General features: G+C 36.7%; 3 protein-coding genes across 8 annotated transcripts in view; 2 read left to right on the top strand and 1 right to left on the bottom strand.

The window, feature by feature from the left end:
* LOC133656159 (breakpoint cluster region protein-like) overlaps window positions 1–24,722 on the top strand; it is a 590,239-nt gene that overhangs the window by 350,874 nt on the left and 214,643 nt on the right. The gene's annotated exons all lie outside the window — the stretch shown is intronic.
* The window catches only part of LOC133656158 (transcription factor TFIIIB component B'' homolog), an 86,892-nt gene that overhangs the window by 18,605 nt on the left and 43,565 nt on the right, over window positions 1–24,722 (bottom strand). The window lies entirely within an intron of this gene.
* On the top strand, window positions 1,155–7,998 carry LOC133656166 (uncharacterized). The gene is made up of 6 exons (XM_062057069.1): window positions 1,155–1,310; window positions 1,573–1,726; window positions 5,477–5,529; window positions 5,953–6,050; window positions 6,150–6,315; window positions 6,483–7,998. The coding sequence occupies exons 1-6, from the start codon at window positions 1,299–1,301 to the stop codon at window positions 7,857–7,859; spliced, it is 1,860 nt and encodes a 619-aa protein (XP_061913053.1). The 5' UTR covers window positions 1,155–1,298; the 3' UTR covers window positions 7,860–7,998.

Here is a 24,722-nt window from a genome sequence, read left to right on the forward strand (position 1 = left end):
TATATATATATATATATATATATATATATATATATATATATATATATATATATATATATATATATATGTATATATATATATATATATATATATATATATATATATATGTTAGGTCAGGAAAAAACCCAGAGGCTATTTCATCCCTACAAGCCTGTTTTGCAGGTTTCCCTGCTCTTCGGGTGATTTTATAAAATCGAAGTTAAAATTTATATATATATATATATATATATATATATATATATATATATATATATATATATATATATATATATATATATATATATATATATGTATATATATATATTAATTTAATGATTTATTTCCCATGAATTATTTTAGCACAAAACCGGCATCAAATTAATGTTTGATTTAAAAGCATAAAATAGTTTCGCATGAATAAAAAAGTGTAACATGTTTTTGTAATGGGGGTGCACAAAATAAAACACTGCTTTGCACCCCAATTTAGTCGTAGCAAACAGGGTATAGCAGAGTCATTTAGGCATTTGGTCCGTGACACACGCTTATTATTTTGACGCTACTTTCGCAAGCGTTTACCTCCAGAGTTGTACTTATTTCACTGAGCCGATAACTGGTTCTCCTGTCATCGCAATTAAAAGCAATTAGTCGCATGTATTTGTACAACGCAAGCCTGCTGGTCGGCTTGTGGTACATACTGCACTGCAGCCACTCCCCATCATTGACAACGCTAACTGTATCTTAGCATCGAGGGAAGGGGGCAAAGACTGAAACGCATGCAGACGAGCATTTATTCATGCTGACTGATAGATTGACAATTACGGTAGCCGAAATAAAACATTGACTTTGTGATCAAACCTCAGCTAAACCAAAATAGACTCGGAGCCGTTGAAATGTGACATTTCTTGTTTCTGCCCTGATAATTATCTTCATTAATATGATGACGGTGCGCTGACAAGCCGCGCATATCAGCACGTCAATCTGACTTCTTCTAATGCGTGCACTCGCCGGATTATTTACTTACAAACCCGAAGGCTCTCCTACCTTTTTTTAACAAAAACAACATCAAAAAATATTCTCCTATCATAAGCCTTCATGCTCCTCTTTTCTGCCAATTTGTGCCCTGCGCGGTCGATTCCGGCACCGCAGTTGTTCGGCAGCAGGTCGGACCGGTCGGACCACGTTCGAATGTCAGCAGCGGGAGGTTGAAGTAGGCGGCCTCGCTGTTATTGTTGCATATTTGCAAACGGCCACCGGGACGGACGCATCTGTCCGTGTTTTGTAGTTTCCTGGTGCTGGATGGGACGAGGCGCTCGGTGAACATGGAGAGACAGGTGAGCGCTAGGAGCACACTGCACATTGCACATGTCAGGCCTTTTTGTCCTGATATGAAAATAATTTTACCAATTTTACCGGATTCACCCATCGGGTCAATCTTAGCCTAATTGTACACGGCGAGATCTGGGGTGGGACAACCAGGACAAGGAGCGGTCTTTGAAAGGACGCACTGATGCTACGTTGCTTTGATTTGTGATCACGTGTCGAGAGGTCTTGGAAACTTAGATGATGATAATGAGGGTGTTGTCGTCCTCTCAGGTACACATGACAATGGCCCGCCTGGGGGTCCAGGAGGACCGGCGCAGAGAGTCAGTAGACCCGGGCGAGGAGCAGTTCCTTAAAAGTCTGTACCTTTTCATGAAGAAGCGAGACACTCCCATCGAGAGGATCCCTCACTTGGGCTTCAAACAAAGTACTTATTCTTCTCAGTGTCATGGGCCTGACATAAAGTACACAATAGTCGGCAGTCAGCGTACAATGCACCACCTTACAGATGGCAAGCGTGATCTGACATGTCGTAGAATGACACAACGCAAAGGGCATTCGTCAACACAAAACCGTTTGACCTTTCCAACGCACCCGACATGAGCTAGTATCAACTGCCGACTTTTAAGCCTATGATGCCATTTTTCTGCAAACGTTCCGACTCTAACACCGGGCCATTCCAGTAGCCATTGGATTTAAAGGACAACTGCTGAAATTTGCCTATCAATCTCTAATCTATAAGTGCCCTAAAAACATCCAAACACCTCCATCAACGCTGTAAGTTTATATGTAATGTAGTAACATTCATAATAACATGTAATATATACATGATGTAAGTATATATGTCATGTAGTAACATTCATAATAACATGTAATATATACATGATGTAAGTATATATGTAGTATCTAGTAACATTCATAATAACATGTAGTATATACATGATGTAAGTATATATGTAGTATCTAGTAACATTCATAATAACATGTAATATATACATGATGTAAGTATATATGTAGTATCTAGTAACATTCATAATAACATGTAATATATACATGATGTAAGTATATATGTCATGTAGTAACATTCATAATAACATGTAATATATACATGATGTAAGTATATATGTCATGTAGTAACATTCATAATAACATGTAATATATACATGATGTAAGTATATATGTAGTATCTAATAACATTCATAATAAAATGTAATATATACATGATGTAAGTATATATGTAGTATCTATTAACATTCATAATAACATGTAATATATACATGATGTACGTATATATGTCATGTCGTAACATTCATAATAACATGTAATATATACATGATGTAAGTATATATGTCATGTAGTAACATTTATAATAACATGTAATATATACATGATGTAAGTATATACACTACCGTTCAAAAGTTTGGGGTCACATGTAAATGTCCTTATTTTTGAAGGAAAAGCACTGTACTTTTCAATGAAGATAACTTTAAACTACTCTTAACTTTAAAGAAGTACACTCTATACATTGCTAATGTGGTAAATGACTATTCTAGCTGCAAATGTCTGGTTTTTGGTGCAATATCTACATAGGTGTATAGAGGCCCATTTCCAGCAACTATCACTCCAGTGTTCTAACGGTACAATGTGTTTGCTCATTGGCTCAGAAGGCTAATTGATGATTAGAAAACCCTTGTGCAATCATGTTCACACATCTGAAAACAGTTTAGCTCGTTACAGAAGCTACAAAACTGACCTTCCTTTGAGCAGATTGAGTTTCTGGAGCATCACATTTGTGGGGTCAATTAAACGCTCAAAATGGCCAGAAAAAGAGAACTTTCATCTGAAACTCGGCAGTCTTTTCTTGTTCTTAGAAATGAAGGCTATTCCACAAAATTGTTTGGGTGACCCCAAACTTTTGAACGGTAGTGTATGTCATGTAGTAACATTCATAATAACATGTAATATGTACATGATGTAAGTATATATGTCATGTAGTAACATTCATAACAACTTGTAATATGTACATGATGTAAGTATATATGTCATGTAGTAACATTCATAATAACATGTGATATATACATGATGTAAGTATATATGTCATGTAGTAACATTTATAATAACATGTAATATATACATGATGTAAGTATATATGTCATGTAGTAACATTCATAATAACATGTATTATATACATGATGTAAGTATATATGTCATGTAGTAACATTCATAATAACATGTAATATATACATGATGTAAGTATATATGTCATGTAGTAACATTCATAATAACATGTAATATATACATGATGTAAGCATATATGTCATGTAGTAACATTCATAATAACATGTAATATATACATGATGTAAGTATATATGTCATGTAGTAACATTCATAATAACATGTAATATATACATGATGTAAGTATATATGTCATGTAGTAACATTCATAATAACATGTATTATATACATGATGTAAGTATATATGTCATGTAGTAACATTCATAATAACATGTAATATATACATGATGTAAGTATATATGTCATGTAGTAACATTCATAATAACATGTAATATATACATGATGTAAGTATATATGTCATGTAGTAACATTCATAATATGTAATATATACATAATGTAAGTATACATGTCATGTAGTAACATTCATAATAACATGTAATATGTACATGATGTAAGTATATATGTCATGTAGTAACATTCATAATAACATGTAATATATACATGATGTAAGTATATATGTCATGTAGTAACATTCATAATAACATGTAATATATACATGATGTAAGTATATATGTCATGTAGTAACATTCATAATAACATGTAATATATACATGATGAAAGTATATATGTCATGTAGTAACATTTATAATAACATGCAATATTTACATATTTTGCTCGTTTCAGGCATACGGCGGAGTATTAATTTCACACACGAGTCACAACTTTCGCTTTTCCCTTCGACAATAGTACTACTAATCACGGCTGACTTTATGAAAGATAAACACGACTACTTTGCGACGAATGATGATCCAGAAACGTATATTTTTGAGACTGAAGAAAAGGAGGATGCATGTTTTTTGACGATCCAGCAAGTAGCAGTGTTGCTAACTGTTAAACAAGACATACAACAATGAACACAATAAAACAATCACTTACTGCACAATGTCTGCTCTCAATAACTGTTAAACAAGATATACAATAATGAACAAAATAAAACAATCACCTACTGCACAATGTCTGCTCTCAATGGGATGCCGACTGACGGGATGTTCATAGCTTCCTGTTTAGATGAAGAATCATTCATAATACTCACTCAGGTTTAAAAAATAAAAAAAAAAGTGTCGTAAGCAAGCATCTTTTCATGACAAAGTTGGATGACAAAGTTGACCAACTTCTCAATTTATGTCCACAACTTTCTACTATCCAATTGAGACACATGATTTATAACCTAGAATTAACTTTCACCAACTCAGAGCCGATGCAGCAGCTCAGTATGTCAATATAGCAGCATAAGCTAGTTAGCTAGCTGTGATCTTGGTGCCGCTAAAAATAGTTTGTCAGCGTTAGCGCTTATAATAACAATATCGCTAACACTATATGTAATATATTCAGGTCACAAGATGTAAATGGAGTATTGTTGGCGGTTTTCGGACGTTTTTTTAGAGGGCTTTGTGGGCAAATTAAAGTACTCCCTTTAGCTGCATTGTTAGCCACCACATACTTGACGTATTTTACGATTTAGAACGCATTAAAAAAAAAAAAAGCAATAAACTTTTACGTTCTTGTCTTATTGTGAATGACAGGCAAGATTCCAAAACAAGTGCAGTTCCCCTTTCAGCATATCTGCTATCTGAGTAATGAGGGAGGGTGTGGTCCACGGAATTATTAGCAAATTATAAGGCCGCTTTTTTTCCCCCCAGGCAAAATGAGACAAAAGAAACATTCAACTGTCTTCCAGGGCAGATGCAGCACTCTGGAAAGTGCCAAAACATTGGCAAGGGATCACAGAACCATTCATTTAGGGGCACAACAATTATGCACAATAATATTCTCCTTATGTTTACTAAAAACACAACTTGCCTAATCATTTTGCACATGTTATATGTCACACATTGTTCATCAGTGAATTATGCCTGAATGGTGTTTTTTTTCCCCCCCACAGTTGATCTATTCGTCATGTTCAAGACGGTCAGAAGCTTTGGGGGCTACCACCAGGTACGTTTTCACCGCCAAGTTGTACCGTTCGGTTCAGTTTGGAACGCATCTTTAGTTGTTTTCTTTGGCAAAGGTTGGCAGAACTTTTTAGCAACCTACAGTACAGTTTGCACCGTGTAGGGTGGCGCATGCTTCCATGCATTGGTTGGTTAGTAAAATGGTCACTGGAAGTGGAATCGTTGGCGAAAGAGGGAAGAAAAACGTTGCGACTTCCTGACGAGCGTATCTTGGTTAATCAATCAGAAAAGTCATGATGCCACGCTCCTTAAGAAGCCCGACGCAGCTATCCGGATCAGGATTTATTGATTCAAACTGTACCAATGTGAACCGAACTGGACAGGACTGCTTGGTGGTCACATTGCACACCCTGAAAACCTCCAAAAACCTAATACCGTCTCATGTTGTTCGCCTGTGTGCCGACAGGTGACGGCCCAGCAGCTTTGGAAGCAAGTCTACAACTCGCTGGGAGGGAACCCACGCAGCACGAGCGCGGCCACCTGCACCCGCCGCCACTATGAGAAGTGAGTCACGGCAGGGAAGGAGTGTGATGTGAGGGGTGGAGGTTGTTTCCAACCAGGTGTTTTCTAACCTGACTGGCTTTTTGTCTTCGTTGCGCCAAGGCTGCTGCTGCCGTACGAATGCCATCTGAAGGGACAGCGGATGAGCGCCATACTGCCACACCCCATGGAACACTTTCGCTACCACGGTTACAGCCCGGAAGACAGAGTCTGCGACGGCCCCAGACCGGCCAAACGCAAGCTGATGTCAATGCCGCTGCACCACCAGGTTGGTCAAATGTTACTTTTCTGTTACTCTTTCCTGTCATGCTGGAAGAAGATAATTAATAAGTTAATTAGCCCTTTCAACCATTGACACTGCAGTCACATATTTCCAAATATTTGCTTTGATGAAGGAATCCCAATTAACATCCAAATCACTTTTATCTATAACAGAACCCCTCCAACCTCCAGTCAGGCACTCATCGGAGCCTCTTTCCTCTACCATTCCGACCCCCACACTACTACCACCCGAGTCCCTCGGTTCTTCCCCCTTACGTTCCCATGCCTCCCTCTGTTGTGGCATCGCGCAACCAACCAACAGTCCCCCCGACCAAATTCCCTTTCCCCCCATGTGGACCAAAGCCTAAAGAGAGGGTGAAGGAACCGCTGGAGCATTTGCGCTACCTGGCGGAACAGTACAAGTCTTCATCTGGACTGAGTGAGCCGCTCAACCTGAGCGTTAAAGCACAGTGTCAGAGGACCGACAAAATCCCGAAGTCATCATTTGCACCGCCTTTGTCCGGCAAAACACCAAAGTTTTTGAACACGCCCTCCTCGCTGTACACGCCACAATACCCGCAGGTAGCAAGGAAAGAAGGCAGCAGAAAGCCGGATGAAGCAGCGGCTGCAGGAGTAGTGCCATACCCCGAAAAAGCGAGGGAGGACGTCGTGGTGGACCTCACCGGGAAAGAAGGCAGCAGAAAGCCGGATGAAGCAGCGGCTGCAGGATTAGTGACATACCCCGAAAAAGCGAGGGAGGACGTCGTGGTGGACCTCACCTCGAAGAGTAGCCCAGAGTATGACAGAAGCCTGACAGATTGCGGAAATATGACAAAAGAGCAACTGGTGAGTCCAGAAGGGAGGAGACTCAATCCCAGTCACATACCTGCCGAAAACAACAGCAAAATGGAGATTGAAATCCCTCTGTCCGTGTTCCACAACTGGCTACGGCTGTACGGCCCGCACGGTGCGGCAAACAACGCGAAGCAGCTACCTCAGCAGCTACTTCAGCAGGTACCTCGTCACCTGCAGGTGGAGGAAGCGGAGCGAAGGAGCAAGGGCATGCTCCCAACCAATCTATCATTTCACTTTAACTCCCACCGGCAGAACACCACAATCGAAGATCTGAGGGCGGTGAACAGAACAGTGCCATGCCCGAGGTCGAGCGGCCAGGCAGCAGCGACTCCCCACGTCCCAAGCCACAAGAGTTTCCCCGACTACTCGCCTTCCAGCAGCATTCAAAAACCTGCCGCCACTGTGGATGTCTGTCCGTTTCCCTCGCAGGGAATGTCTTTACCACACAGATCCAAACCCCCAACGTATTGGGAGGCCCTCGCTAAGGAGAGACCCCCGAGTCCCGCTGCGGTTCCGCAAGACCTCACGGTGACGACGAGCCGCCACGGCGACATCAAGCCGGCAAGTCCGAAGGCGGTCGAGAGGAGGCTCTCGTCATCGTCTTTGCTGATGATGAATTCCGGCTCTGCCTCAGTGCTGCAGCTCACCAGTGAGGAGGTGATGAAGCTAAAGAAAATCATCTCCAGCTCTTCATGACGCATGCGGCCATGTGCCGGCACAGACTGTCTTAAATCCGTCCGATGAGTTCCATTTTGACAATGTGCATGGCACTATGCTTGTTTCCTGTTTTGTAAATCACCTATTTACATGTAAATATAAATACTTCTTGATTTTTTTTTCTGGGTGTCTTAATTTTGTTGATCCTAATTACAAAATATTCAGCCCTTCCTGGATTTTGCAATGTCCCGATCGCGCCAATACACACAAATGTAACCAATCCCGCCAATTACTTTGTCCAAAACTTGCAACTTCCCCATATATTTTGGCGACTCAGCATCATTTTCGCCAATCGACCTTGTTCGGGAGCGGCGCTCATACGCACACATCGACTGTTGAACCTAAATGTATGTTTGTTCCTTAAATTGGCAAAGCAGGAACAACAAGGAGCCACACCTCAGACCAACTTCTGGTTCCGGTTTGTGGCGCAAAGCCTTCAGGGTAATGTAGTACAAAACCTAAAAGCAGTGAAGTTGTCACGTTGTGTAAATGGTAAATAAAAAGAGAATACAATAATTTGGAAATCCTTTTCAACTTATATTCAAATGAATAGACCGCGGTCGGCGTGACTCTGACGCTGTAAATGTGGAACTTAGAGCCAAGCTATTTTGACATAAATGGAGTGCTTACCCAAATTAAACGGAAAAAAATGCCCTCGGCCAGCTGGACCAAACAGACAAGTGTGAGTGAGTCACACTTTATATTGCTCATGATACACACTGCATGTCATGCGTGTTATTACAACTACAGTACACACGCTGTCTGGCGAGCTGTGTACAAACAAAACATGAAATGCGGGCTAATACTTTACAGACACTGTAATATGATTGTTCATGTTTTTCAGTCAGTACAGATTGGTATACAATCGCATTGTTGTGCATTACAAACTCAAATGTGTTTCGTGTTGACGTAGAAACTAGCTTATCTCTTTCTGTAGTTAGCTTTTACGGCTAATACCGAAGCACGCCGATGTGTTATTACGCTAGAAAAAGAGTTCCTCAGTGTTCGCTCTTACAATAACAATGTTGCTACAGCTTGGTTATTATACAGGCTACAGAACGTAAATGAAGTGTCGTTGGCGCTTTTTTAATGTATTTTCAAAGTGAATTGATAGAATTGATTGCTCCCATTAGCTGCATTGTTAGCCACCAAGAACGAGAGGATTTTTACGTGTTAGAATGCTAAAAAAAAACGAAAGCCTTTTGTGTTCTTGTCTCTCATAATTGTAGGCAAAATTCCCAAAAAAGTTCAGTTCCTCGTTAAGATGGACAAACACTTTTCATGCGTAAAACATACACGGAGAATTCCTGCAACTTGTGGACGACAGAGCAGGCAGGCAATAATACGTTTGAATAAATCAAAACAGTCATTTGATGATGAGCTCTGAGTGTGTACTTTTAAGTATGTGTGCTATGGAATGAGAGTATTTTTTTGTTGCGGTCCTGTGCTTTTTGAGGCAAGTACGAGGAAAACATTGACAACAAATTCATAAAATCACAAATTGTTATTGTAAAGCCTCAAAAACATGGCAAATTTTGCAGCAAACTCTCAAAAAGTCGTTGACAGCAATTGTATATGAATATTTAAACAAACATGTTTTGACAATAATCCTGTATGTTTATAATGTACAATACATACAGAATAGTGCTGCTAGGATCCTGATGAGCGTGCGGAAATATGACCATATCACAACAACTCTCAAATCCCTTCACTGGCTTCCAGTTCCACTCAGGATTGAATTCAAAGTCTCCCTACTAACCCACCAGTGCCTCCATGGAAATGCCCCCCTCTACCTCAAAGAACTACTCACCCCCAAATCCTCCACACCAGTGGTCCCCAACCACCGGGCCGCGGCGTACCGGGCCGCAGAAGAAATTAAAAAATAAAATAAAATAAAAAAAATAAAAAATAAAAAAATTTTTTTATTATTAAATCAACATAAAAAACACAATATAGACATTATATATCAATATAAATCAATACAGTCTGCAGGGATACAGTCCGTAAGCACACATGATTGTATTTCTTTATAAAAAAAAAAGGAAAAAAAAAAAAATTCCCAGTCTGTGGAACGCTCTCCCTGACCACCTGAGGGCACCCAGACTGTGGATGCTTTTAAAAAAGGCTTAAAAACCCTTCTTTTTAAAAAAGCCTTTTTTTATATACTGTATATATATGCATACTAGTTTTAGCTATTTGGCTGTTCTAGTTTTTATTTTTTTTAATTTTGTATTATCTTTTTATTTTTATTTTTTTTAATACACTGTAGCACTTTGAAGTTATTTACTCAATGTAAAGTGCTTTTAAAAAAATACAATCTATTATTATTATGTACCCTATGTTAATATGTTGATAAATATGTTTGTAAACGTTAATATGGTCATTTTGACTGAGCAACACAAATGTTCAGCATTTGAACAAATTGCAAGTAAATATTCACTTATCGTCATGTTGACATTTCATCAAACGTCTTACAGTAGACGCCAAACAGGCAGAGCAGCGTTCTCAGGGTTGGAACTCATAATCAGAAAAGCATCTGTCGACGCCCGCAATTAAATGAAACACGCATTTTCTAATTGCCACATTCCAAGATATTATTTTAAAGGGCAGGAACGTTTGTGAGCAGTCATGACGACGCGGCACAAACAATATTAGCATCAATATAATAAGGACCATTATTACATTGGATTTCTGGAAATTTTCCGACCGCATGCAAGTCATCCGTTCCTTGCGTCACACGAGGAAGTGTCCCCGTGTGCCTTTGCCGTCGTTAAAAAGTTTCCTCCTGAAATGTATTTGTTAACACTGAACAATGATTCCACCCGAGTAGGGATGCACATGGAAAACTACCAAGACACTTTACACTACTGAAAACATGAATGACAGTTACCACTGTCCGAGTATTACGCTTGGCGCTAGGCTAACGTGGATAAAGTACTGTGGAGTACTGCGTATCAATACAACTAGGAACTAGGAAACTTGTATTGATACGCAGTATCAATACAAAATGCGGCTGAAAGACTTTTGACAAGAACAAAAAAGTTTGATCATATTATGCCTATACTGTATATACCTTTCTATACTGTATATACCTTTATATACACATATACCTATTTATACAGAATACCTATACTGGCTCACTTGCACTGGCTTCCTGTGCACTTAAGATGTGACTTTAAGGTTTTACTACTTAGGTATAAAATACTCAAGGGTCTAGCTCCATCCTATCTTGCTGATTGTATTGTACCATATGTCCCGGCAAGAAATCTGCGTTCAAAGAACTCCGGCTTATTAGTGATTCCCAGAACCCAAAAAAAGTCTGCGGGCTATAGAGCGTTTTCTATTGGGGCTCCAGTACTATTGAATGTTCTACTGGTAACAGTTAGAAATGCTACCTCAGTAGAAGCATTTAAGTCCTATCTTAAAACTCATTTGTATACTCTAGCCTTTAAATAAACCCCCCTTTCAGACCAGTTGATCTGCCGTTTCTTTTCTGCTCTGCCCCCCTCGCCTTCATGGGGGGGGGGGGGGCACAGTTTCGGTGACCACAGATGAAATGCTAGCTGTCCAAAGTCGGGACCCAGGGTGGACCACTCATCTGTGCATCAGTTGGGGACGTCTCTGCGCTGCTGACCTGTCTCCAAATGATCTCCTGCTGGCCTAACTATGGACTGGACTCTCACTATTATGTTAGATCCACTATGGACTGGACTCCCACTATTATGTTGGATCCACTATGGACTGGACTCTCACTATTATGATAGATCCACTATGGACTGGACTCTCACTATTATGTTAGATCCACTATGGACTGGAGTCTCACTATTATGTTAGATCCACTATGGACTGGACTCTCACACTATTATATTAGATCCACTATTGACTGGACTCTCACACTATTATGTTAGATCCACTATGGACTGGACTCTCACATTATTATGTTAGATCCACTATGGACTGGACTCTCACAATATTATGTTAGATCCACTATGGACTGGACTCTCACACTAGTATGTTAGATCCACTATGGACTGGACTCTCACACTAGTATGTTAGATCCACTATGGACTGGACTCTCACACTATTATGTTAGATCCACTATGGACTGGACTCTCACACTATTATGTTAGATCCACTGTGGACTGGACTCTCACACTATTATGTTAGATCCACTATGGACTGGACTCTCACACTAGTATGTTAGATCCACTAAGGACTGGACTCACACTATTATGTTAGATCCACTATGGAATGGACTCTCACTATTATGTTAGATCCACTATGGACTGGACTCTCACTATTATGTTAGATACACTATGGACTGGACTCTCACACTATTATGTTAGATCCACTGTGGACTGGACTCTCACACTACTGTGTTAGATCCACTATGGACTGGACTCTCACACTATTATGTTAGATCCACTATGGACTGGACTCTCACACTATTATGTTAGATCCACTATGGACTGGACTCTCACTATTATTTTAGATCCACTATGGACTGGACTCTCACACTATTATGTTAGATCCACTATGGACTGGACTCACACTATTATGTTAGATCCACTATGGACTGGACTCTCACTATTATGTTAGATCCACTATGGACTGGACTCTCACTATTATGTTAGATCCACTATGGACTGGACTCTCACTATTATTTTAGATCCACTATGGACTGGACTCTCACACTATTATGTTAGATCCACTATGGACTGGACTCACACTATTATGTTAGATCCACTATGGACTGGACTGTCACTATTATGTTAGATCCACTATGGACTGGACTCTCACACTATTATGTTAGATCCACTATGGACTGGACTCTCACTATTATGTTAGATCCACTATGGACTGGACTCTCACAATATTATGTTAGATCCACTATGGACTGGAATCTCACACTATTATGTTAGATCCACTATGGACTGGACTCTCACACTATTATGTTAGATCCACTATGGACTGGACTCTCACTATTATGTTAGATCCACTATGGACTGGACACTCACTATTTTGTTAGATCCACTATGGACTGGACTCTCACTATTATGTTAGATCCACTATGGACTGGACTCTCACACTATTATGTTAGATCCACTATGGACTGGACTCTCACTATTATGTTAGATCCACTATGGACTGGACTCTCACAAGATTATGTTAGATCCACTATGGACTGGACTCTCACACTATTATGTTAGATCCACTATGGACTGGACTCTCACACTATTATGTTAGATCCACTAAGGACTGGACTCTCACACTATTATGTTAGATCCACTATGGACTGGACACTCACTATTTTGTTAGATCCACTATGGACTGGACTCTCACACTATTTTGTTAGATCCATTATGGACTGGACTCTCACTATTATGTTAGATCCACTATGGACTGGACTCTCATACTATTATGTTAGATCCACTATGGACTGGACTCTCACAATATTATGTTAGATCCACTATGGACTGGACTCTCACACTATTATGTTAGATCCACTATGGACTGGACTCTCTCACTATTATGTTAGATCCACTATGGACTGGACTAGCACACTATTATGTTAGATCCACTATGGACTGGACTCTCACACTAGTATGTTAGATCCACTAAGGACTGGACTCACACTATTATGTTAGATCCACTATGGACTGGACTCTCACTATTATGTTAGATACACTATGGACTGGACTCTCACTATTATGTTAGATACACTATGGACTGGACTCTCACACTATTATGTTAGATCCACTGTGGACTGGACTCTCACACTACTGTGCTAGATCCACTATGGACTGGACTCTCACTATTATTTTAGATCCACTATGGACTGGACTCTCACACTATGATGTTAGATCCACTATGGACTGCACTCACACTATTATGTTAGATCCACTATGGACTGGACTTTCACTATTATGTTAGATCCACTATGGACTGGACTCTCACTATTATGTTAGATCCACTATGGACTGGACTCCCACTATTATGTTGGATCCACTATGGACTGGACTCTCACTATCATGTTAGATCCACTATGGACTGGACTCCCACTATTATGTTGGATCCACTATGGACTGGACTCTCACTATTATGTTAGATCCACTATGGACTGGACTCTCACTATTATGTTAGATCCACTATGGACTGGACTCTCACACTAGTATGTTAGATCCACTATGGACTGGAATCTCACACTATTATGTTAGATCCACTATGGACTGGACTCTCACACTATTATGTTAGATCCACTATGGACTGGACTCTCACTATTATGTTAGATCCACTATGGACTGGAATCTCACACTATTATGTTAGATCCACTACGGACTGGACTCTCTCACTATTATGTTAGATCCACTATGGACTGGACTCTCTCACTATTATGTTAGATCCACTATGGACTGGAATCTCACACTATTATGTTAGATCCACTATGGACTGGACTCTCACACTAGTATGTTAGATCCACTATGGACTGGAATCTCACACTATTATGTTAGATCCACTATGGACTGGACTCTCTCACTATTATGTTAGATCCACTATGGACTGGACTCTCTCACTATTATGTTAGATCCACTATGGACTGGACTCTCTCACTATTATGTTAGATCCACTATGGACTGGACTCTCTCACTATTATGTTAGATCCACTATGGACTGGACTCTCTCACTATTATGTTAGATCCACTATGGACTGGACTCTCACACTATTATGTTATCTAGTCGGGGTCCACGTTAATCAATTGATGGTAAAGCTAGCTTTTATTTATGATTTAGAACGTGTAGAAGAACAAAAATGTGTGTTCTTGTCTTACATAAGGATTGTGAATGATAGACGACTTTAAAAAAGAAAGTGCAAGTCCACTTTAACTTGGGTTGATGCCAGCGCCTTGATCCGCCTTAGAATAAGACACAGTTTGCACTTGGCTCACACACACACACACACACACACACACACCATGCTATGAGGATGTGAAGGCACACAAATACACCATAGGCTTGTTAACTCTGCTATTTGGCATCTCCACATGTTATGTCTCACTTCTCAGAATAAACACGGCCAGGAGTCGTGCAAATAAAACGGGGGGGGGTGCTTCTGGTGAAGCGCAGGGTGAATAATTACAAGGCAAACAAATCCATCAAATAGAAAGCCGGGTGAAAAGACACATTTTTGAGCATTTATCATGGCTATCATGTAATCGGGCCCATTGTACGGCTGCACTGACGCAACGACACGACGCTTGACCTCGCTGTGCACACAAGCGCCACAATACCTTTCCACCTTTTTGACTACGTGACGACTCCCACTCGCCACCCTCGCCGTGCACGCTCCACAAATCCTGCAGAGAGGTGTTTGGGAACAACTAAATCCAATTATCCCTGGGAAATATCTCTGGTGCCGGACCTGGTTGGATGGTGTGGGCGGCATGGGAGTGTAACCGCCCGTGTCCGGGGGCCCGTGGATGTCGCCAAGTGGCTGTCAAGAGTTGCAGGCGGAACAATGCGTGATGACTTAATTGCCCTGATTGCCATTTTGCTTCGGAGGAACCAGTCCGGGCAAACAGACCAAACAGGTCATTTATTGTGGATATGATGCAGCGTGCGTTCTTGTAAATAACACCTGCACCTCGCAGGGTAACTGCAATTTCTCCGGAGTCAAATGAGAAGCAACGTGTGGCTGCGTTGCATAACGTGAAGTATTTAGATTTATAAATGTTTTCTTCAGTGTGGAGCACATTCAATATTTGATCAATCAATCAAACTTGATCTGTACAGCACTTTTCACACATACAGTATGAAATGTAGCACAATGATACCAATATGTTGGTACCGGTACCTAAATGTATTTTGATACTTTTTGATAGTTTTTTAAATAAAGGGGACCACAAAAAAATGTCATTATTGGCTTTATTGGAACAAAAAATCTTAGTGTACATGAAACATATGTTCATTATTGTAATTTAGTCCTTAAATAAAATAGTGAACATACTAGACCAGTGGTCCCCAACCTTTTTGTAGCTGGGTACCGGTCAATGCCTGAAAATTTGTCCCACGGACCGGGGGGGGGGTTTGTTTTTTTTCCATAAAGAAATACAACCATGTGTGCTTACGGACTGTATCCCTGCAGAATGTATTGATCTATATTGATATATAATGTATATATTGTGTTTTTTATGTTGATTTAATTAAAAAAAAAAAAAATGTTTTTTTTTCTTGCACGGCCCGGTACCAATCGGACCGGTACCGTGGTGGTTGGGGACCACTGTACTAGACAACTTGTCTTTTAGTAGTAAGTAAACAAGCAAATACTCCTAATTAGTCTGCAGTAACATATTGTGTCATTTATACACCTATTATTTTGTCAACATTATAAAGGACAAACTGTAAAAAATGTATTATTAATCTACTTGTTCATTTACTGTTAATATCTGCTTACTTTCTGTTTGAACATGTTCTATCTACACTTCTGTTAAAATGTAATAATCACTTATTCTTCTCTTCTTTGATACTTTACATCAGTTTTGGATGATACCACGCATTTAGGTATCGATCCGATACCAAGTAGTTACAGGATCATACATTGGTCATATTCAAAGTCCTCATGTGTCCAGGGACGTATTTACTGACTTTATAAAAATAATATGAATTTCTAAAAAAAAAAAGACAAATATTTTGTGACGATAAAAAATATCGATGTAATCATAATAGTATCGACTAGATACGCTCCTGTACTTGGTATCATTACAGTGGATGTCAGGTGTAGATCCACCCATGGCATTTGTTTACATTGTGACGCCGGTGAGCTATTGTATCCTCCTACGGTGTGTAGTGAAGCATGTTTAGATATTCCTCGTCCTCCAGTGATAATGATACTTGTGAGAAACTTACTTTATTTGTCGCCATGGAGGCGAGCATTAGTGATTTAGAAGTAGCTAAAACACTGCAGACTGCGGAGGGCCGTTAGCCGTTAGCTAGGTAGCCATGATTTAAAGCAGCTCTTCCTGAGGGTGTTTCAGTGTTATAACTTCACCTTTATCTTTACTTTTTACACCAAAATGAGTCCATTCTCCATTTTCTGTCTTTTTTGTATTTATATATATATGTGTATATATGGTATGTATGTATATATGTATATATATGGTATGTATATATATATATATATATATATATATATATATATATATATATATATATATATATATATATATATATATATATATATATATATATACTGCATATATATATATGTATAGATATTTATATATATATATATATATATATATATATATATATATATATATATATATATATATATATATATATATATATACCAGCCCCCAGTCACATTTTTTTCTCTAAATTTGGCCCCCCAAGTCCAAATAATTGGCCAGGCCTGTTTTAACACCAATCAATGGTCAAACATGATACCAAGTCAAACAAACAGCCTACATGGTAAATAAGTGCTACATTTAACAAGCTTGTAATTGTTCCAAAGAAGAATACAAACATATAGAATCATGTCCCTCGCTTGTTTATTAAAGCCGCTGTCAGTCACTGTACTGACTTGTTCTGTGTACCGTACGTCTCCAGTGGACGTTGACGGAAGGAAATGCAGTGCATCATTTCCACGGTGATGTCAGCCGTGTGTGTTTTTCACACAGTTTGTCATTTTGGGGAAGTCTCAACACTTGACTTAGCTTGTGTGCAAGAATGGTGAGGACACACATTCCATGATATCACACTCCAGATCACATATTCCAAACAGCCGTCACTCTCAGCAACGGGCAGAGTTGACGCAATGATTGATAACAAGAGGAATTTGGAGAAATCCTCACCTTGACCAGCCTCACCAGTTCTAGTTTAGGATCTGCTGCTCAGCAGTGATGTTGTTTCAATGTATTGAGTCCCCACTAATATAACTAATATAGACACTTACATCATGTGTTGCCTTCATTATAACACTTATATAAGACTTTTAAAGTCATTTTGATAGTAGGCTAATATAGACACTTACATCATGTGTTGTCTACACTATAACACTTATATAAGACTTTTAAAGTAATTTTGATAGTAGGCTAATATAGCTAATATAGACACTTACATCATGTGTTGTCTTCATTATAACACTTATATAAGACTTTTAAAGTCATTTTGATAGTAGGCTAATATAACTAATATAGACACTTACATCTTGTGTTGTCTACATTATAACACTTATATAAGACTTTTAGAGTCATTTTGATAGTAGGCTTATATAGACACTTACATCATGTGTTGCCTTCATTATAACACTTATATAAGACTTTTATAGTCATTTTGATAGTAGGCTAATATAACTAATATAGACACTTACATCTTGTGTTGTCTACATTATAACACTTATATAAGACTTTTAGAGTCATTTTGATAGTAGGCTTATATAGACACTTGCATCATGTGTTGCCTTCATTATAACACTTTTAAAGTCATTTTTACTGTAGGCTGATATAGCTAATATAGACACTTACATCATGTGTTGTCTTCATTATAACACTTATATAAGTCTTTTAAAGTCATTTTGATAGTAGGCTAATATAGACACTTACATCATGTGTTGTCTACATTATAACACTTATATAAGACTTTTAAAGTCATTTTGATAGTAGGCTAATATAACTAATATAGACACTTACATCATGTGTTGCCTTCATTATAACACTTATATAAGACTTTTAAAGTCATTTTGATAGTAGGCTAATATAGCTAATATAGACACTTACATCTTGTGTTGTCTACATTATAACACTTATATAAGACTTTTAAAGTCATTTTGATAGTAGGCTAATATAACTAATATAGACACTTACATCATGTGTTGCCTTCATTATAACACTTATATAAGACTTTTAAAGTCATTTTGATAGTAGGCTAATATAACTAATATAGACACTTACATCATGTGTTGCCTTCATTATAACACTTATATAAGACTTTTAAAGTCATTTTGATAGTAGGCTAATATAACTAATATAGACACTTACATCATGTGTTGTCTTCATTATAACACTTATATAAGACTTTTAAAGTCATTTTGATAGTAGGCTAATATAGACACTTACATCATGTGTTGCCTTCATTATAATACTTATATAAGACTTTTAAAGTCATTTTGATAGTAGGCTAATATAGCTAATATAGACACTTACATCTTGTGTTGTCTACATTATAACACTTATATAAGACTTTTAAAGTCATTTTGATAGTAGGCTAATATAGCTAATATAGACACTTACATCATGTGTTGTCTACAATATAACACTTATATAAGACTTTTAAAGTCATTTTGATAGTAGGCTAATATAGACACTTACATCATGTGTTGCCTTCATTATAACACTTATATAAGATTTGTATAGTCATTTTGATAGTAGGCTAATATAGCTAATATAGACACTTACATCATGTGTTGCCTTCATTATAACACTTATATAAGACTTTTAAAGTCATTTTGATAGTAAGCTAATATAGACACTTACATCTTGTGTTGTCTTCGTTATAACACTTATATAAGACTTTTAAAGTCATTTTGATAGTAGGCTAATATAACTAATATAGACACTTACATCTTGTGTTGTCTACATTATAACACTTATATAAGACTTTTAGAGTCATTTTGATAGTAGGCTTATATAGACACTTACATCATGTGTTGCCTTCATTATAACACTTATATAAGACTTTTATAGTCATTTTGATAGTAGGCTAATATAGCTAATATAGACACTTACATCATGTGTTGTCTTCATTATAACACTTATATAAGTCTTTTAAAGTCATTTTGATAGTAGGCTAATATAGACACTTACATCATGTGTTGTCTTCATTATAACACTTATATAAGACTTTTAAAGTCATTTTGATAGTAGGCTAATATAGCTAATATAGACACTTACATCATGTGTTGTCTTCATTATAACACTTATATAAGACTTTTAAAGTCATTTTGATAGTAGGCTAATATAGCTAATATAGACACTTACATCATGTGTTGTCTTCATTTTAACACTTCTATAAGACTTTTAAAGTCATTTTGATAGTAGGCTAATATAGCTAATATAGACACTTACATCATGTGTTGTCTACAATATAACACTTATATAAGACTTTTAAAGTCATTTTGATAGTAGGCTAATATAGCTAATATAGACACTTACATCATGTGTTGCCTTCATTATAACACTTATATAAGACTTTTAAAGTCATTTTGATAGTAGGCTAATATAACTAATATAGACACTTACATCTTGTGTTGTCTACATTATAACACTTATATAAGACTTTTAGAGTCATTTTGATAGTAGGCTTATATAGACACTTACATCATGTGTTGCCTTCATTATAACACTTTTATAAGACTTTTAAAGTCATTTTTACTGTAGGCTGATATAGCTAATATAGACACTTACATCATGTGTTGTCTTCATTATAACACTTATATAAGTCTTTTAAAGTCATTTTGATAGTAGGCTAATATAGACACTTACATCATGTGTTGTCTACACTATAACACTTATATAAGACTTTTAAAGTCATTTTTATAGTAGGCTAATATAGCTAATATAGACACTTACATCATGTGTTGTCTTCATTATAACACTTATATAAGACTTTTAAAGTCATTTTGATAGTAGGCTAATATAGCTAATATAGACACTTACATCATGTGTTGTCTTCATTTTAACACGTATATAAGACTTTTAAAGTCATTTTGATAGTAGGCTAATATAGCTAATATAGACACTTACATCATGTGTTGTCTACAATATAACACTTATATAAGACTTTTAAAGTCATTTTGATAGTAGGCTAATATAGCTAATATAGACACTTACATCATGTGTTGCCTTCATTATAACACTTATATAAGACTTTTAAAGTCATTTTGATAGTAGGCTAATATAACTAATATAGACACTTACATCTTGTGTTGTCTACATTATAACACTTATATAAGACTTTCAGAGTCATTTTGATAGTAGGCTAATACAACAAATATAGACACTTACATCTTGTGTTGTCTACATTATAACACTTATATAAGACTTTTAGAGTCATTTTGATAGTAGGCTTATAAAGACACTTACATCATGTGTTGCCTTCATTATAACACTTATATAAGACTTTTATAGTCATTTTGATAGTAGGCTAATATAGCTAATATAGACACTTACATCATGTGTTGTCTACAATATAACACTTATATAAGACTTTTAAAGTCATTTTGATAGTAGGCTAATATAGCTAATATAGACACTTACATCATGTGTTGCCTTCATTATAACACTTATATAAGACTTTTAAAGTCATTTTGATAGTAGGCTAATATAACTAATATAGACACTTACATCTTGTGTTGTCTACATTATAACACTTATATAAGACTTTTAGAGTCATTTTGATAGTAGGCTTATATAGACACTTACATCATGTGTTGCCTTCATTATAACACTTTTATAAGACTTTTAAAGTCATTTTTACTGTAGGCTGATATAGCTAATATAGACACTTACATCATGTGTTGTCTTCATTATAACACTTATATAAGTCTTTTAAAGTCATTTTGATAGTAGGCTAATATAGACACTTACATCTTGTGTTGTCTACACTATAACACTTATATAAGACTTTTAAAGTCATTTTTATAGTAGGCTAATATAGCTAATATAGACACTTACATCATGTGTTGTCTTCATTATAACACTTATATAAGACTTTTAAAGTCATTTTGATAGTAGGCTAATATAGCTAATATAGACACTTACATCATGTGTTGTCTTCATTTTAACACTTATATAAGACTTTTAAAGTCATTTTGATAGTAGGCTAATATAGCTAATATAGACACTTACATCATGTGTTGTCTACAATATAACACTTATATAAGACTTTTAAAGTCATTTTGATAGTAGGCTAATATAGCTAATATAGACACTTACATCATGTGTTGCCTTCATTATAACACTTATATAAGACTTTTAAAGTCATTTTGATAGTAGGCTAATATAACTAATATAGACACTTACATCTTGTGTTGTCTACATTATAACACTTATATAAGACTTTCAGAGTCATTTTGATAGTAGGCTAATACAACAAATATAGACACTTACATCTTGTGTTGTCTACATTATAACACTTATATAAGACTTTTAGAGTCATTTTGATAGTAGGCTTATAAAGACACTTACATCATGTGTTGCCTTCATTATAACACTTATATAAGACTTTTATAGTCATTTTGATAGTAGGCTAATATAGCTAATATAGACACTTACATCATGTGTTGCCTTCATTATAACACTTATATAAGACTTTTAAAGTCATTTTGATAGTAGGCTGATACAACTAATATAGACACTTACATCATGTGTTGCCTTCATTATAACACTTATATAAGACTTTTAAAGTCATTTTGATAGTAGGCTAATATAGCTAATATAGACACTTACATCATGTGTTGCCTTCATTACAACCCTTGTATGAATAAGGCTTTTATTTTTTAGTATTTTCGTTCCAATATGGCTTCTTCAACATTTTGAGTTGCCGACCCCTGAGTTAAGATTGGGGTTTTAGTCATAGAGAAGTTTCTTAAGCGCAAAAATTATGACTAAAGTAGTGAAGCTGTATTTTCATTTGCATTTTTTTTTATTGACAATAGTTAAAAAAACAAAAACATTATTGATTTATTTTATGTATTTTAGCACAACATAATTGTATGTGAATTAGTTATTTATGAGTCCCTTTGATATGCAGTATATTTCATTACAGCTTATTTTTCTAGTCAGCCTGACCCTGAGTCTAAGTTTCAAGTGTTCAATAAATATGAATCTTTGTGATTAACACGTGTGTTAGTGACTAAAATCAAGCGTAAGATTGCTAATTCAGTCATAATATTTGTTCCCCTTGTCAGCCCAGATCCTTTTAGGTCGTCACTATCACTGAATCTTATCAACGTGGCGGTTGGATGTGTTTTGCAGTCGGGTGAAAAAGACAAGGCCGAGCTTTCTTTGCATCAGAACCCCTGGAGGGAAAAAAATGTGAAGATCCAATCAAAGGTGCTATGTCGTAACAGGATTGTGTTACATTCTTGACGCCGATGCTGAACTTGTATCACATGTGTGTTTGTTTGTGCACATGTTTGTTAGAAGGACTACTTTGCGTAATTTGGGGGGAGGGATTTGATTGATTGATGCCACCTAACAGTCAAGATAAATTCATGTATTTGCACTTTAATCCAGATTCTAAAGCTTAACCGTTTCTGTATTGGCCCACGCTCCTGTAAAGCTTGCATTGCAATTACATTGCTGTGCAAATGTTTAGGGACTACAGCAATGTGTGTCCATATATTAATTTGTATGTTTTTTTCAGTTATTACCGAACAGTATTGTCGATTTAACATATGTATTAATACACTGCAGCGTTTCCCACACATTCATTTATTTGTGGCGGCCCGCCACGAAAGAATTACGTCCGCCACAAATTAAAAAAATAAATAAAAAAATAAAAAATTAATTTTTTAATTAATGTTTTGATTTTTTACACACTGAATTTTTGTACAATTATTTTTTTTCTCTGTACTTTTATACAATTATTTTTTTACAACAAATTTTTATGCACTGAATTTTTATACTATTATTTTATAGAATTAGTTTTTATCCACTGAATATTTATCTAATGATTTTTTACACAGAATGTTTATGCAGTGTTTCCCACACATTCATTTATTCGTGGCGGCCCGCCACGAAAGAATTACGTCCGCCACAAATATATATATTTTTTTTAATTTAATTTAATTTTATTTTATTTTTATTTATTTTTTTGTCCTGTCCAGCTTCTCAGGCAAATCATATAGTTGATGTAGATCCCCATATAGGCTGTTCAGATTTACTTTACAAAAGAGAAGTGTAGGATACTTCTCTTGTTGCCTTATTTGTATTTGACCACTACTGTTTTCTGTTTATTTGTTACTGACTGTGGCAGGACACCTCTGCCTCTGTTTCACTTTATGTTGCTGGTAAATAATATGGTTGTAGTAGTAGGCTAAAGTTAAATTATTTAGTACGCACTAATTAAAGGGGCAGAGCTTTAAGAGACATTTTAGCTTTTATATTTTATAAGATATATTTTTTGTAAGAACCACAATTAATAAATATATTTCAGTGAATAACTTATTGTTCAAATCTGTATATAAATATGTACATAAAGTGTTGTAAAATGGATGGATCGATGGACATTTAAAACAAAACTGTTATTATTAATTAGTAAGTATAAATTTTTTGAGCCTTTTTAGACAAAATCATATCATTGTAGTAAATTATGCAAATTAGTCGATGATGCCATGGTGATCACGCCCATAGCCACGCCCCCACCGCCACAGGTATCTTGGCAGTTTATGGGAAACACTGCACTGTCCTTTGTGTGCTTAGGTTTACTGTAATGTCATTGTGGAGAACATCAATAAACAACCTCAAGTTGTTGTTTCATCCCTCGACAAAAAGACTGTTTACATATGTTAGAATAATTGTTTCTAAATTATCACAAGAACTTTGTGTTACATTTGAGTGCCCGGTGAGAAGACAAAAGCTGTCTTTGAAACCTACCAAGAAGAAGGCTCGTAAAACTCCACTGTGTGAGGGGGAAAGCCACATGAAGGGTTTTCTGTGTTCTTTCATGTATGGTAATCAACAGAAAGATATTGTTCTAACCCAAGAACTTCAAAGCGGAGAGAAGACAGGATCTGCCCAATTTCCAGACGACCTCTTTTTGAACCTCCTTTTTGAACTGGTT

Source organism: Entelurus aequoreus, linkage group LG08, assembly GCF_033978785.1.
Source record: "Entelurus aequoreus isolate RoL-2023_Sb linkage group LG08, RoL_Eaeq_v1.1, whole genome shotgun sequence".
NCBI lineage: Eukaryota > Metazoa > Chordata > Actinopteri > Syngnathiformes > Syngnathidae > Entelurus > Entelurus aequoreus.

Coding starts and splice junctions, on each gene's coding strand:
- LOC133656166 (XM_062057069.1), top strand. Junction 6,051..6,149: donor ACCCGCCGCCACTATGAGAA/GTGAGTCACGGC, acceptor CGTTGCGCCAAG/GCTGCTGCTGCCGTACGAAT. Junction 6,316..6,482: donor CAATGCCGCTGCACCACCAG/GTTGGTCAAATG, acceptor TATCTATAACAG/AACCCCTCCAACCTCCAGTC.